Source organism: Ursus americanus, chromosome 31 (genome assembly GCF_024610735.1).
Source record: "Ursus americanus isolate L20-20 chromosome 31, mUrsAme1.1.p, whole genome shotgun sequence".
Classification (NCBI taxonomy): Eukaryota; Metazoa; Chordata; class Mammalia; order Carnivora; family Ursidae; genus Ursus; species Ursus americanus.
In genome coordinates this window covers 34,110,226-34,123,847 of record NC_142157.1, presented here as the reverse complement: position 1 = coordinate 34,123,847, position 13,622 = coordinate 34,110,226, and the positions used below count along the sequence as shown (strand labels likewise).

Sequence of the window (13,622 nt, the reverse complement as noted above, 5' to 3'; positions counted from 1 at the left end):
GGGTGCCGGAGGCTGGTGGCTGGGGTGGGAGGAATGGCTGAAGGGGTCAAAAGGTACAAACTTACCGAAGTCGTGGGATGCAACGCAGAGCATTGGTGATTCTGGGTAACTGTGGTGTGTTGCATATTTGAAAGTCGCTAAGAGTAGATCTCATGAGTTCCCAATGCAAGAAAAATAAACTGCAACTGGTGACAGATGTCAGCGAGGTGTGCTGCGATCGCTGCACTGCACAGGTGTCCCCTCAAAGCCCTATACACCTGAACCTCACGTCACGTACCACGACCCCTCTACTTCCTTCCTTCCTTCCATCCACTTAGTAACTGTGCTCCAACAGAGAACGCGTCAGATGCCAAACATATCAGAACGGATACTACAGTTGACCCTGGCCAAAAGGCCAGGAAGCCATCAATATCTCAAGTTAAAAAAGGAAGACAGGACTTGTCCACTGGCACTCCCGCAACAGAAGTGATTATTACGCAACTACGTGACTCACGATTAGCTATTAAATGTATGAAGAGCTTAGAACAGCTGTATGCAACACAGGAACTCGGAGAGAAAGAGGTTCCTTGCTGGAGTCAGCTCTGCCGTGACGAGACTGAACCCTCTGAAATGTAGCGTCACGTACTTCCCACCGCCTGACAGCCCTGATACACCCCTCGCGTAAGCCCAGCCAGCTACCACTTTGGTGGCGCAGGCGGTGTCTGTGTGTCCTGTGTACCTATTCTGGTAGATTTTGTTAATATATAACTTACATGTGACAAAATCCACAGTTCCAAAGATATAATCCAATGAATTCTGACAAACGCAAAAAGTAATGTAATCATCACATCGCGATATAGAACATTTCCATCCCCCAGAAAGTTCCCTCCTGGCCCCCTGCAGGTGACCCCTGCCCTCGCTTGCCTTCTGTTAGCACAGTTTTACTATTTCTATAGTTTCATATAAATGGACTCAGGTATTTTGTGCCTGCTAATTTCACAGAGCACAATACTTCTAAGACTCATTGATATTGAGTGTATCAGTATTTTGCTCCTCTTTGTGGCTGAGTGGTATTTCACAGTATGGATATACCACGTCGATGGAAATGTGGGTTCATTCAAGTTTTGTGGACACACACTTTTGTTTCTCTTGGGCAAATGCTCTGCAGTAGACCACTGGCCTAAGCATCAGTGTGTGTTTAGACAATCAGGAATTATGTAACTGCCTCTGTCGTCACCCACACCACCCAGACCCGAGCAGGGCCTCATGCCCAGCACGAGGCCTTCATCCCAAACTGAGACCACCCTCTTCCGAACTCAAATTCATACTGTATACAGTGCTCACTTGGCAATTAACTATAGATCGCAACATAACATACATTTTAGTGGCATATTACAGCCCCTGGTAAATAGCGAGTACTTATAAACTTTGTAAAATGAATAAACCTTATGAAGCTATAGTAGTCCCCCTTATCTGGCGGGAGAAAGTTCCCAATGCCCCAGCGAATGCCTGAAGCCACAGACAGTACCAAACCCTACACATACTTACCTATAATCACGTTCAACTTGTATAAACTCGGCACAGCAAGAGAGCAACAACAACTAATGATAACACAGAACACTGACCACAATAAACTGTCATAAAAGTCTCTGTCTCACTCTCAAAATCTCTTGTTGTGGGGCACCTGGGTGGCTCAGTCGGTTAAGCGTCTGCCATCAGCTCAGGTCATGATCCCAGGGTTCTGGGATCGAGTCCTGCATCTGGCTCCCTGCTCAGCGGGGACCCTGCTTCTCCCTCTGCCTGCTGCAGCTTCTGCTCGTGCTCTCTCGCTCTGATAAATAAATAAAATCTTTAAAAAAATAAATCTCTTATGGTGATGGGAGGTGACAGAATGCCTCCATGGGGAGATGAAGTGAGTTGGGGACGCAGGCACTGTGGCACAGCAGGAGGCTACCTCTGTCCTTCTGACGACAGACCAGCAGGAGCGCCATCTGCTTGCAGACCACGGCTGACCATGGGCAACTGAAACCAGAGACCGTGAAGGTGTGATCGGGGGGACTAGTGCGCCTCTTTCCTACGACTCGTGCCTTGCCTGCCGAATTACAGGATCAATCTCCTGAGAATAAGGGCAATCCTACTGGGGATAAAGCCATCACATCCAGGGTTGACCTTTGCTGGTGCCCAATAAATATCTGTTAGCTGAAATGATCCTTGCCTCCAACCATCCACTCATTTTACAAAGTTCACTGGGTTCGGGTGAAGGCTAGGGAGTTAGGACAAAATGAAACATCTGACCTTTTTCATAGATCTGCTGCTTCTCTTTCGGGGAAAGAGAGTTGACCTTTTGCTTTAATTTTTCTGTCTCCATCTGTGCTTGTTTCTCAGGATACTTGTCATCGGGTGTCATTGACAAAGTCAGCTTGTGCGGGTTATTCTGCAACAGGCACAGCAACAAAGGCCAAGTTGAAACAGGATCTCACTGCACCCAGCATGCTGCCCAGCCTCCAGCATCCCGCTCTGGGGCAGGAGGCGCCCACCCGTTTTGAATAGCGATGACAACACAGCATCCCTCAAAGGTGGTCCCGCAGAAAGCCCATTAGGTATAGGACACCCCGGCCTCCACGCAATAACTGTGTCATTCACACGTGCTGGGGTTCTCACTATTGGGATGCTTACTGTTACGGGTACTACGTCTAAACCAGAAACATATCGACATTCAACATTTTCTTTACACATTACTTGTACATGTTTTAACATTATAAATCTTTGACTTTATTCTAAGTCAAAAATAACAATAAAATAATGTAATCTTTAATCTTCTTTAGAGTACTAACTTCTCGAAGATTAGAACTAAATTTTTCATTCAGCATTTTGTAAATCATGAAGATGAATTAGATGGTCCACCTAATGTAAAAATGTTAGTAGATTTAATGTGCTTCTCTCATTCATTTTAACACACACACACATACTCTGCTCATCTATTAGTAATACTACAGGGAGGAAAGAAAACCGGACTACAGTATAAATTTTATACCAAGTAACTTGGAGTAACAGAGAGATGGCAGGTCAAGTGCCAAACCTAAGCCCCATGTTCATAATGGTACACAGCACAACAGAGCCGATTTTTACCTGTGGTAAAGCCTTATAAGTTATAACCTATCACACTCGTGACAGTCTACCAGCGCGTACACACCAAGTGCAAATGCCCTGAAGCAAATGCAAACAAATGAGAAACCAATGAACAAGCATCAAAAGAATCCATCATAAAAAAAAAAAAATATCCACGTACTCAGGTGATTGTTCTTGTATTCTCAACAAACAAAAGTCAAGGCACCAGATGGCTTCTAAGTTGAATTCTACCAAACATTTAAAGAGTTACCACCTAGGTTCCTTAAACTACTCTTAAAAAAAAAAAAAAAAAAAAAAAAAAGCACCCAACCAGAAATGTAGGAAAGCTTCCCAATACATTCTACAAGGTCAGCATTATCCTGACACCAAAACTGAAGACACTACAAAAAAGAAAACGATAGGCCTATGTCCCTGATAAACAAAGATGCAAAAATCTTCAACAAATTATCATCAACAAACCACATTCAGCAATAACATTAAAATGATCATTTGCCAATAGATGCAGAAAAAACATTTGCAAATATCGACATTTTTTTCATGATAAAAAAATCTCTCAACAAAGTGGGATTAGAGGGAACATACCTGAACGTAACAAAGGCCACATACGGCAAACCAATGGCTGACATCATACTCAAAGGGCAAAAGCTCTCAGGTTTTCACCAAAAATCAAGAGCGAGACAGGGATGTCCACTCTCACCACTGTTGTTCAACACAGCACTGCAAGTCCTAGTTGCAGCCATCAGACAAGAAATAAAAAGCCAACTAAATTTAAGAAAGAAGTTAAACTTCACTATTTGTAGATGACGTGATATTAAACATAGAAAACCCTAAAGACTCCATCAAAAAAACTACCAGAATAAAAGAATTCATTAAAATTAATATACAGAAATTGGCTGTGTTTCTATACACCAATAAAAAAGTAGCAGAAAGAGAAATTAAGAAAACAGTTCCATATACAATTGCACCAAAAAGAATAAAATATCCAGGAATAGACTTAACTGAAAAGGCAAAAGACCTGCGCTCTGAAAACTACGAAAACCCGATGAAGGAAATTGAAGACGACATAAAATGGCAGGATCTACTACGTTCACAGACTGGAAGAATTCATATTATTAAAAGTCTATACTACAAAGCAATCCGCAGATTCAATGTTGGTATCAAAATACCAATAGCATTTTTCTCAGAACAAGAACAAATCATCCTAAAATTTATAAGGAATCGTAAAACACCTAGACTACCCAAAGCAATCTTGAAAAGGAAGAATAAAGCTGGACGTACCATAATCCCAGATCTCAAGCAGTCCTACAAAGCTGTAGTCATCAGAACAGTATGGTACTGACACAAAAATAGGTCGGCTGGAAAGACGGTGGTGGAGGGATGCTCAGCTCACCTCATCCCACAGACACAACTGGAAACACTCCCATCAACATAAATAACGCAGAAAACGACCTGAAGACTGGCAGAACAAACTCTTCTCCAGGTAGAGAAGATGTCACATCAGAGACGGTAAGGAGAGCAAAGATGCAGTTTGGGAGAGAAGCAAACCACGGCTGCCCATGGCAGGGAGCGAGCAGGTGATGCAGAAAAGGGTGAAAAACAGACTCTCACACTGGGGAGCCACCAATGGGGAGAATGAATCCCGTAACATATGCCTTTGGAAATGAGAGAGGCTGAAGTTCCTGAGTTCTTACATCCAGTGGGACACACATCATCAGAAGGTGTTAGGAAGTGGAATCCCGCCCTTAAAGAGACAGCATATCAAATGGCTGTGCAGATCTAGCATGGAACCAGCAGTCTGAGAACCACCAGGGGCAGACAGGAGGGACAGTGATTTGCTTATCTCAGAGCATGACCCAGAGAGACAGGGATCAAGGGAAGACCCCTGCAGGAACAAGGGAGCTGGTAGGCACCACTTTCCTCTCCCACCCTCTGCATAAACGATGGCCATCTGTGGGCACCAGGACCACACAGAGACTCCTTAACTGGCACCAAGTCTCACGTCCACCATGCTTCGGTGGATCTATCCTGCCCAGTAGTACTCATCTCAGTCCTGGCGCCGTGCGCTCCCTCCCCTAGAAGACTGGCACAAACCCTGCCAACACCACATCTCTGACCCAATGCATTTTGAGGGAACTCAGTTCTGGTGGCAGTGGGGGCAGGGCTCATTTCACAAGCAGACCACTGGACACCTTGTTAAAATGCGCCCCCCCCCAGGTCGACCCCCGCTGGGAAACAAACACTGCCCACAAGAGGCAAAGAAAGCCTCGAGAGAAAACTGGACTGAAGGAAAACAGGCCAAGACTCAACAGCAAGGCACATGCAACACACATAGGAGGACAGTCCCTGAAGCTCCAGGGCCTGGGGACACTGCACTGCAGGGCACATCAGGACCTCTTCTTCATAAGGCCATTACTGTTAAGAGCAAGAGAAATAGCGGACTTTCTTAACACAAAGAAACACAGAGAGTTGACAAAATGAGGAGATGGAGGAACATGTCCCAAATGAAAGGACCAAACCACAGCAAGAGACCTAAAGTGAAAAGATTTAAGTCATATGCCTGATTGAGAATTTAAAGTAATGATCATAAAAATACTCACTGGACTAGAGAAGAGAGTAGAGGACCTCAGTGAGACCCTTAATAGATAAAAAAAGAACCAATCAGAGATGAAGAACACAATCAATAAAATAAAAAATACAACTGATGGAATAAATAGGCTAAATGTCTCTGGAAGACAGAGCAATGGAAAGTAACCAAGCTGAACATGAGAGGAAAAAAAAAATTACACAAACTGAGAATAGTCTTAGTGAACTCAGTGACTCCCGTCAAGCAGAGTAACATTTGCATTATAGGGATCCCAAGAGGAGAGAGAGTAAAGGGGACAGAATATTTATTTGAAGAACTAATAGTTGAAAACTTTCCTGATCTGGGGGAAAAAAACAGAGAACAGATCCAGGAGGCACAGAGATCAACCCAAAAGTTCAACCGGAGGAGGTCCACACCAAGACAAACTAATTAAAATGGCAGTACTGATAATGAAAAAATCTTAAAAGTAGCAAGAGAAAAGAAGACATTACATAAAAGGGAACGCCTCCTGAGGCTACGAGCGAATTTTTTAGCAGGAACAGGTCAAAATGAAGTGGCTGACATATTCAAAGTGCTTGCTGAAAGGGAAAAACATGGGGCCAAGAATACAATATCCAGCAAAGCTACCATTCAGAATAAAAGAGTTTCTCAAACAAAAACTGTTAAGAGTTCATGACCACTAAACTAACCCTACAAGAAATATTAAAGGGACCCTGAGTGGAAAGTGAGATTATGAAAAGTAAAAAACACAAAAGCAGTAAAAATAAGTATTTCTGCAAAAATCAGTCAAGGGATTCATAAAATAAAAGGATGTAAAATACGACACCACATACTTGAAACGTGAGGGAGAGAGAGGTAAAGAACACATTCAAATTTCAGTGACCGGCAACTTAATAGAGACTGCTATCTGCAGACGTTATATACAAACCTAACGATAACCACAAACCAATAACCAGGAATAGATACGCACAAAAGAAAAAGAAAGGATTCTAAGTATATCACTAGAGAAAGCCAACAAACTATGAGAGCAAAAGAAGAAAGGATCAGAGAAAATCTAAAAAAACAACCATCAAACAAGAAACAAAATGGCAAGAAGTACATACCTATCAATAATTACTTTGAATATAAATGGACTAAACACTCCAGTAAAAAGACACGGGGTGATGGATGGATAAAGAAACAAGACCCATCTATACGCTGCCTACAAGAGACTCCTTTCAGACTTAAAGACACATGCAGATTTAAAGTGAAGGGATGGAAAAACATGTATCATGCAAGTGGAGTGAAAACAAAGCCAGGGTAAGCAATACTTACATTAGTTAAAACAGATTTTAAAACAAAGACTGCAACAAGAGACAAAGAAGGGCACTCTCCAACAAGAAGTTATAATGTTGTAAATATTTATGCACCTAACATGGGAGCACCCAAATCCATAATACACGCAATAATATAAAGGAACTGAGAGTAATACAATACTAGTAGGGGATGTTAACGTCCCATATACATCGATGAACACATCATCAAAACAGGAAATCAACAAGGAAATAGTGGCTTTGAATGACTCACTAGACCAGATGGATTTAACATATTCAGACACTCCATCCTAAAACAGCAGCACGCGCATTCTTTTCAAGTGCACAAGAAACACTCCCCAGAACAGATCACATATTAGGGCATAAAACAAGTCTCAACAAGCTAAAGAAAAAAAAAATCATACACCAATCACGTGGGATTCACTCCAGGAATACAAAGGTGGCTTGGTATTTGCAAAGCAATCAACCTGATACATCATATCAATAACATAAAGGATAAAAGTCATATGATCAATTCAAGAGATGCAAAAAAAGCATCTGACATACATCTTTTCTGATCATAATACTATGAAACTAGAAATCAATCATAAGAAAAAAATCTGGAAAGAACACAAAACACACAGAGGTTTAATAACAGGCAACTACACAATAAATAGATTAACCAGGAAATAAAAGAGTAAAAAAAAAAAATGCATGGAAACAAATCAAAATGAAAACACAATGGTTCAAAATCCTTGAGAGGCAGCAAAAGCAATTCTACGAGGGAAGTTTCTAGCAATACAGGCCTACCTCGGACATGAAAAATCTCAAATAAACAACCCAACCTTACACCTAAAGGAGCTAGAAAAAGGAAAAAACCCAAAATCAGCAGAAGGAAGGAAATAATAAAGATTAGACCAGAAATAAATGATAGAGAAACTAAAAAAGATCAGTGGAACCAGGAGCTAGTTCTTTGAAAAGATCAGCAAAGTTGATTAACCTCTAGCCAGGCTCCTAAAAAAAGAAAGAAAGAAAGAAAGAAAGAAAGAAAGAAAGAAAGAAAGAAAGAAAGAAAGAAAGAAAGAAAGAAAGAAAGAAAGAAAGAAAGAAAGAAAAGAAAGAAAGAAAGGAAGGAAGGAAGGAAGGAAGGAAGAAAGAAAGAAAGAAAGAAAGAAAGAAAGAAAGAAAGAAAGAGGAACCAAATAAAATCACTGAGAGACGAGAAATAACAACCAACACCACAGAAATACAAACAACTGTCACAGAATATTATGAACACCTACCTGCCAACAAATTCAACAACTCAGAAGAAATGGATACGTTCCTAAAAGCATATAACCTCCCAAAACTAAAGCAGGAAGAAATAGAAAATTCTAACGGAAATCTCCCGACAAGCAGAAGTCCGGGACCAGACGGCTTCACAGGCCAGTGCTACCAAACATTTAAGGGCAGTTAACACCTGATCTTCTCAAACTATTTCAACAAAGAGACGAGGAACGAAAGCTTCCAAATGCATTCCATAAAGCAAGTATCGCCCTGATACCAAAACCAGATAAAGACCCCGCAACAAAAGAGAACTACAGGCCAATGTCTCTGATGAATTTAGATGCACAAAGTCTCAACAAATCATTAGCAAATCAAATCTAACAACACATTAAAAACATCAGACAACACAATCAAGTGGAATTTATTCACAAGATGCACGGGTGGTTCAATATTTGCAAAACTATCGACATGATAGGTCACATCAGTTAAAAAAAAAAAAAGATAAAAACCACAGGATCATGTCAATAGATGTTAAAAAAAAAAAAAAAGCACTTGACAAAGCACAACATCCATTCATGATAAAACCCTCTGCAAAGCCGATTTGGAGGGAACATACCTAAACGTAATAAAGCCTTTATATGAAAAACCTACAGCCAACATCATACTCAATAGTGAAAAACTGAGAGCTTTTCCCCTAAGGTCAGAAGCAAGACAAAGGTGTCTGCTCTCACTACTTTTATCCAATATAGTAGAAGTCCTAGCCATTAGACAACAAAAAGAAATAAAAGGCATCCAAATTGGTAAGGAAGAAGTAAAATTCTCACTATTTGCAGAACCCTGAAGACCACCAAAAACAACTACAACTGATAAATGAATTCAGCAAAGTCACGCAGTACAAAATCAATGTACAGGAATCTGCTGCATTGCTCTACGTTTATAATGAAGCCACAGAAGCTGAAATTAAGAAGACTGTCCCATTTACAAATGTACCAAAAACAGTAAAACATCTAGGAATAAACCTAAGAGGTGAAAGCCCTATATTCTGAAAACTAGAAACACTGATAAAAAAAAAAAAATTCAAGATGATACAAGAAATGGAAAGACATTGCATGGTTATGGATTGGAAGAATAAATATTGTTAAAATGTCTATACTACCCAAAGAAATCTGCTAATTTAACACAATCCCTACCAAAATACCAAAAGCATTTTTCAGAGAACGAACAATACTAAAATTTGTATGGAACCACAAAAGACCCTGAACAGCCAAAGCAATCTTGAAAAACAAAATGGGAGGCATCACAACTCCAGACTTCAAGCTATATTACAAAGCCATAATAATTAAAACAGTATCGTACTGGCATAAAAATAACCATGAACAGATAGTTCTCCAAAGCCATCCAGATGGCCAACAGACACATGAAAAGATGTTCAACATCACTTGTCATCAGGGAAATACAAATCAAACCACAATGAGATATGACCTCACACCTGTCAGAATGGCTAAAATAAACACAAGAAACAACAGGTATTGGCGAGGATGTGCAGGAAAAGGAACCCTCAGTCACTGCTGCTGGGAATGCAAATTGGTACAGCCACTGCGGAAAACAGTGTGGAGGTTCCTCAAAGATTAAAAATAGGGGGGCCTGGGTGGCTCAGTCAGTTAAACGTCTGCCCTCAGCTCCGGTCATGATCCCAGGGTCCTGGGATTGAGCCCCGTATCACGCTCCCTGCTCAGTGGGAAGTCTGCTTCTCCCTCTCCCTCTGTCCCTCCCCCTGCTTGTGCTCGCGCTCTCTCTCTCAAATAAATAAAATCTTAAAAAAAAAAAAAATAGAACCACCTTACTTATGATCCAGCAATTGGGTTGTGGTCTCAGGGTCGGGGGATCAAGCCCCACGTTGGGCCCCATGCTCAGCATGGAGTCTGCTTGGGATTCCCTCTCTCACTCTCCCTCTGCCCCTCCCTCCTGCTCTTTCACGTGCAAGCTCTCCCTCTAAAATAAATAAAAATCTTTAGACGATTACAGAAACTCAGTGGATAAAGCAGTGGTAGGTTTTGAGAAGACGGACTCCAATTTTGAAAGAAGTTCTACTGTGGGTAAAATGCTAGCAAACAGTACCACCTGCTACAGAGAAATTGTTCATGAAAGAAGTCAGTCGCTGTGGCAAACTTCATCCGTGTCTTATTTTATGGAATTGCCACAGCCACGCCCACCTTTAGCAGCCACCCCCCTCATCAGTCCGCAGTCATCGACATCGAGGCCAGACCCCCCAGCAGCAAAGATTACGACTCACTGAAAGCTCAGACGATTGGTATTTTTTAGCAGTATTTTTAGACTAAGATGTGTACATTTTTTTTTTGACATATGCTATTGCACACTTAACAGACTGCAGTGTAGTGTAAACACAACTTGTATCTGCATTGGGAAACCAGAACACTCATCTGACTCACTTTATCGCAGTATTTGCTATATTGCGGTGGTCTGGAACCACACACACACTATCTCCAAGGAATGCCTGCAGAAGGGAAACTGGAAAACCAACAAACACACGCAAGTGACACAACACATTTTCAAACAACCAGCAGGTTAAAGAGTAAATAACGGGATCTTAGAAAATACCGTGAGACAAATGAAGCTGTAAACAGAACATACTGAAAACTACAGGATCCCAGAACACCAGCAAGAAGACTAATACGCACACAGTTAACTTGTACGTTAAAAAAACAAAGATCCATGAGTTACCTATCTTCACACCCTCACTATAAAGAAAAGTGAGATCAAGCCAAATCCAAAGCTAGGAGAACAAAGAAAACCATAAAAATTAGATCACAGATTAGACTTTTTCAAACAGATCAACAAAAGGGCCAAACCTTCAGATATACTAAGAAAAAAGGGAGATTTGACTGAACTCAGACTCGAAAAGGGCACAACAGCACAGACAGTACAGAAATAAGCACAAGGGGATACTCGGAACAACTGTACAGCAACCTGGATAACCTAGATGAACCCCTAAAACCACACCACCTTCCAGGACTGAAAGGTGAGGAAACAGAAAACTCTGAAGAGATCAGTAACTCATGAAGACACTGAATTAAAAAAAAAAAAAAAAAAGCAAAACACTCCCAATGAAGAAATCCTAGGATGAGTGTATTTTTTCATGGGTGAATTCTACCAATCTTTTAATGACAAGTGAATAATTCTTATCAAAACTTTCCAAAAAATTGAGGAGTAAATAGTATTCTCTCTCTTTCAACAAAACAGAACAAAAATGCCTACAGATGTTTTTGTTAATACAACACGTGCATAATAAATACTTCATATATAAAAGACAAACTCACATATTCATATAAAAAGCCAACTTGCATCAGAATGAACTAAATTTGTTAATACAAGCATTAATTAATAATTAAGAAATTATGTCACTTACTCATATAAATTCTCCAATCTCCTTACCTTAAAATACTGTTTTACTTTTTCTTGCAAAAACTGTGGATTTTCCTTGAGGCACTGCCTGAACCGAGCCACCTGACTCCCCAGCTTCAGGAGCTCCACGGGGTCCCCGTCATGATTCCAGCAGGAGGCGATGTACTGCAACCAAGAACGCGACATCCACAGCACGTTACACTACGAACTCTACATCAAAAGTAACATTTTATTACGAACTCAGTTTCTGTATTTAAAAATACCGCAATGATTGTAACAAAAATTAAGTCATTCTTTGGTTAGGAAAATTTTAAATCGGTTTTCTAATAAAGTGAAGCACAGGTTTTAAAATGATTTTTAGGAGGGATGCCTGGGTGGCTCAGTGAAGCATCTGCCTTCGGCTCAGGTCATGATCTCAAGAGTCCTGGGATCGAGTCCCACATCAAGCTCCCTGCTCAGTGGGGAGCGTGCTTCTCCCTCTCCTTACTGCTCATGCTCTCTCTTCCTATCTCCATCTCTCTCTCTCTCTCTCTCAAATAAATAGAATCTTTAAAAAGAAAAATTATAAAAAAAAAATTACAAATAAAATTATTTTTAGGAAATATTATTACCCCCAGATCTACAGTTATAAATCTCTACCCATACGTACTCTGTATGAATCTGTCCTACGTAAAAATATAAGATATTAAGGGAACTGGGGTGTCTCAGTCAGTTGAGTATCTGACTCTTGGTTTTGACTCAGGTCACTATCTCAGGGTCATGAGATCGAGTCCTGCATCAGGCTCTGCACTGGGTATGGAGCCTGCTTAGGATTCCCTCTCTCCTTCTAGTTGTCCATCCTTCCGTGCATGCTCTTTCTCTCTCCTTAAAACAAATGACTCTCAAAAAAAAGATATCAGAACACAATGTATTATAAAACTAAATTAAAAGTAAATCTGCATCAGATCCAAAACAGCATAACTTCCGAGGTTCAAATGAAAGGTACTGTGAATACCCACCTGTGTTTTCAGCTCTGTCAAGGACCCACTGATCACACCAGTAAAAACTAAGTACAAATGGAGGAAGGTAGAGGAGAAATTACATACGGACGTCAGGGCGAGTCCAAAGCTGACAGACTGATGCTTCATCTGTATTTCAATTTTATGAAGCAGAGCCTCAATTCGGTCCTCTTCAAATCCTTTCCTAAAGAAACAGAGAGCGGAGATGTTAAAAAGGAAATCGATACCTGTGCAACAGGGCAGCAGAGGCAATCTTTAAACAACTCCAAGTGAACCAGTGTGTGTTTCATGAGGTAAAGAGACAGCGGACACGGGTGGGGGGGGCGGTGGAGGTGGGCTCCCTCGCTGGACAGTGTGAGGACAGTGCGAAGGCACTGTCGGGATAGCAGAGCGCAAGCCACACGCACTCGATGACTTCCTCGATGGTCCTGTCGATGATGTCCCGGACGGCCTGGGAGTCCTGCTCCGCGATCCCCTGCAGGCCCACGCTGAAGTAGGCCTCCCGCGTGTAGCCGTTGTATCTACAATACACAAGTGGGTCACGTGGCAGAATCCCGATGATTTCCATCACCGCACACGCTTCGCTTAGAGAGCCACTCTCTAGAGAACAGAGCTACAGACACTCCAGCCTCCCAAGTCTCCCCAGAAAAAGCCCACTGAAGCAGAGTCCTCAGATATAACTGGTCACAATTACATTCAGGTCCTTTTCACATTTCTAAAAACCTATGCAATTTAAACTTTAGAGTTATGGCAAAATTAAATCTAGAAATGAAACTGCTGAGCTTTACAAAAGAATATTTAACGACCTGGCTTTTAAAGCAGGCAGTCGTACGCCATTCTGAGATCTTGGACAAGCTATCTTTCTTTTTTTCTTTTCCCAAATGTGCCCTCCAGGGGCTAGAAAACAGCTGTACTGGCCGAGGGTTGTCACGCACAGTTCTGTGCTGGGGC

General features: G+C 41.3%; 1 protein-coding gene across 1 annotated transcript in view; it reads right to left on the bottom strand.

Moving 5' to 3' along the window:
• The window catches only part of PITRM1 (pitrilysin metallopeptidase 1), a 42,076-nt gene that overhangs the window by 12,416 nt on the left and 16,038 nt on the right, over positions 1-13,622 (bottom strand). Inside the window, exons 11-14 of the mRNA XM_045812970.2 lie at positions 13,079-13,192; positions 12,759-12,855; positions 11,704-11,838; positions 2,275-2,413 (exon numbers count right to left, since the gene is read on the bottom strand). Of these exons, the coding sequence (XP_045668926.1) occupies positions 2,275-2,413; positions 11,704-11,838; positions 12,759-12,855; positions 13,079-13,192 (485 nt within the window). The remainder of the gene's footprint in view (positions 1-2,274; positions 2,414-11,703; positions 11,839-12,758; positions 12,856-13,078; positions 13,193-13,622) is intronic.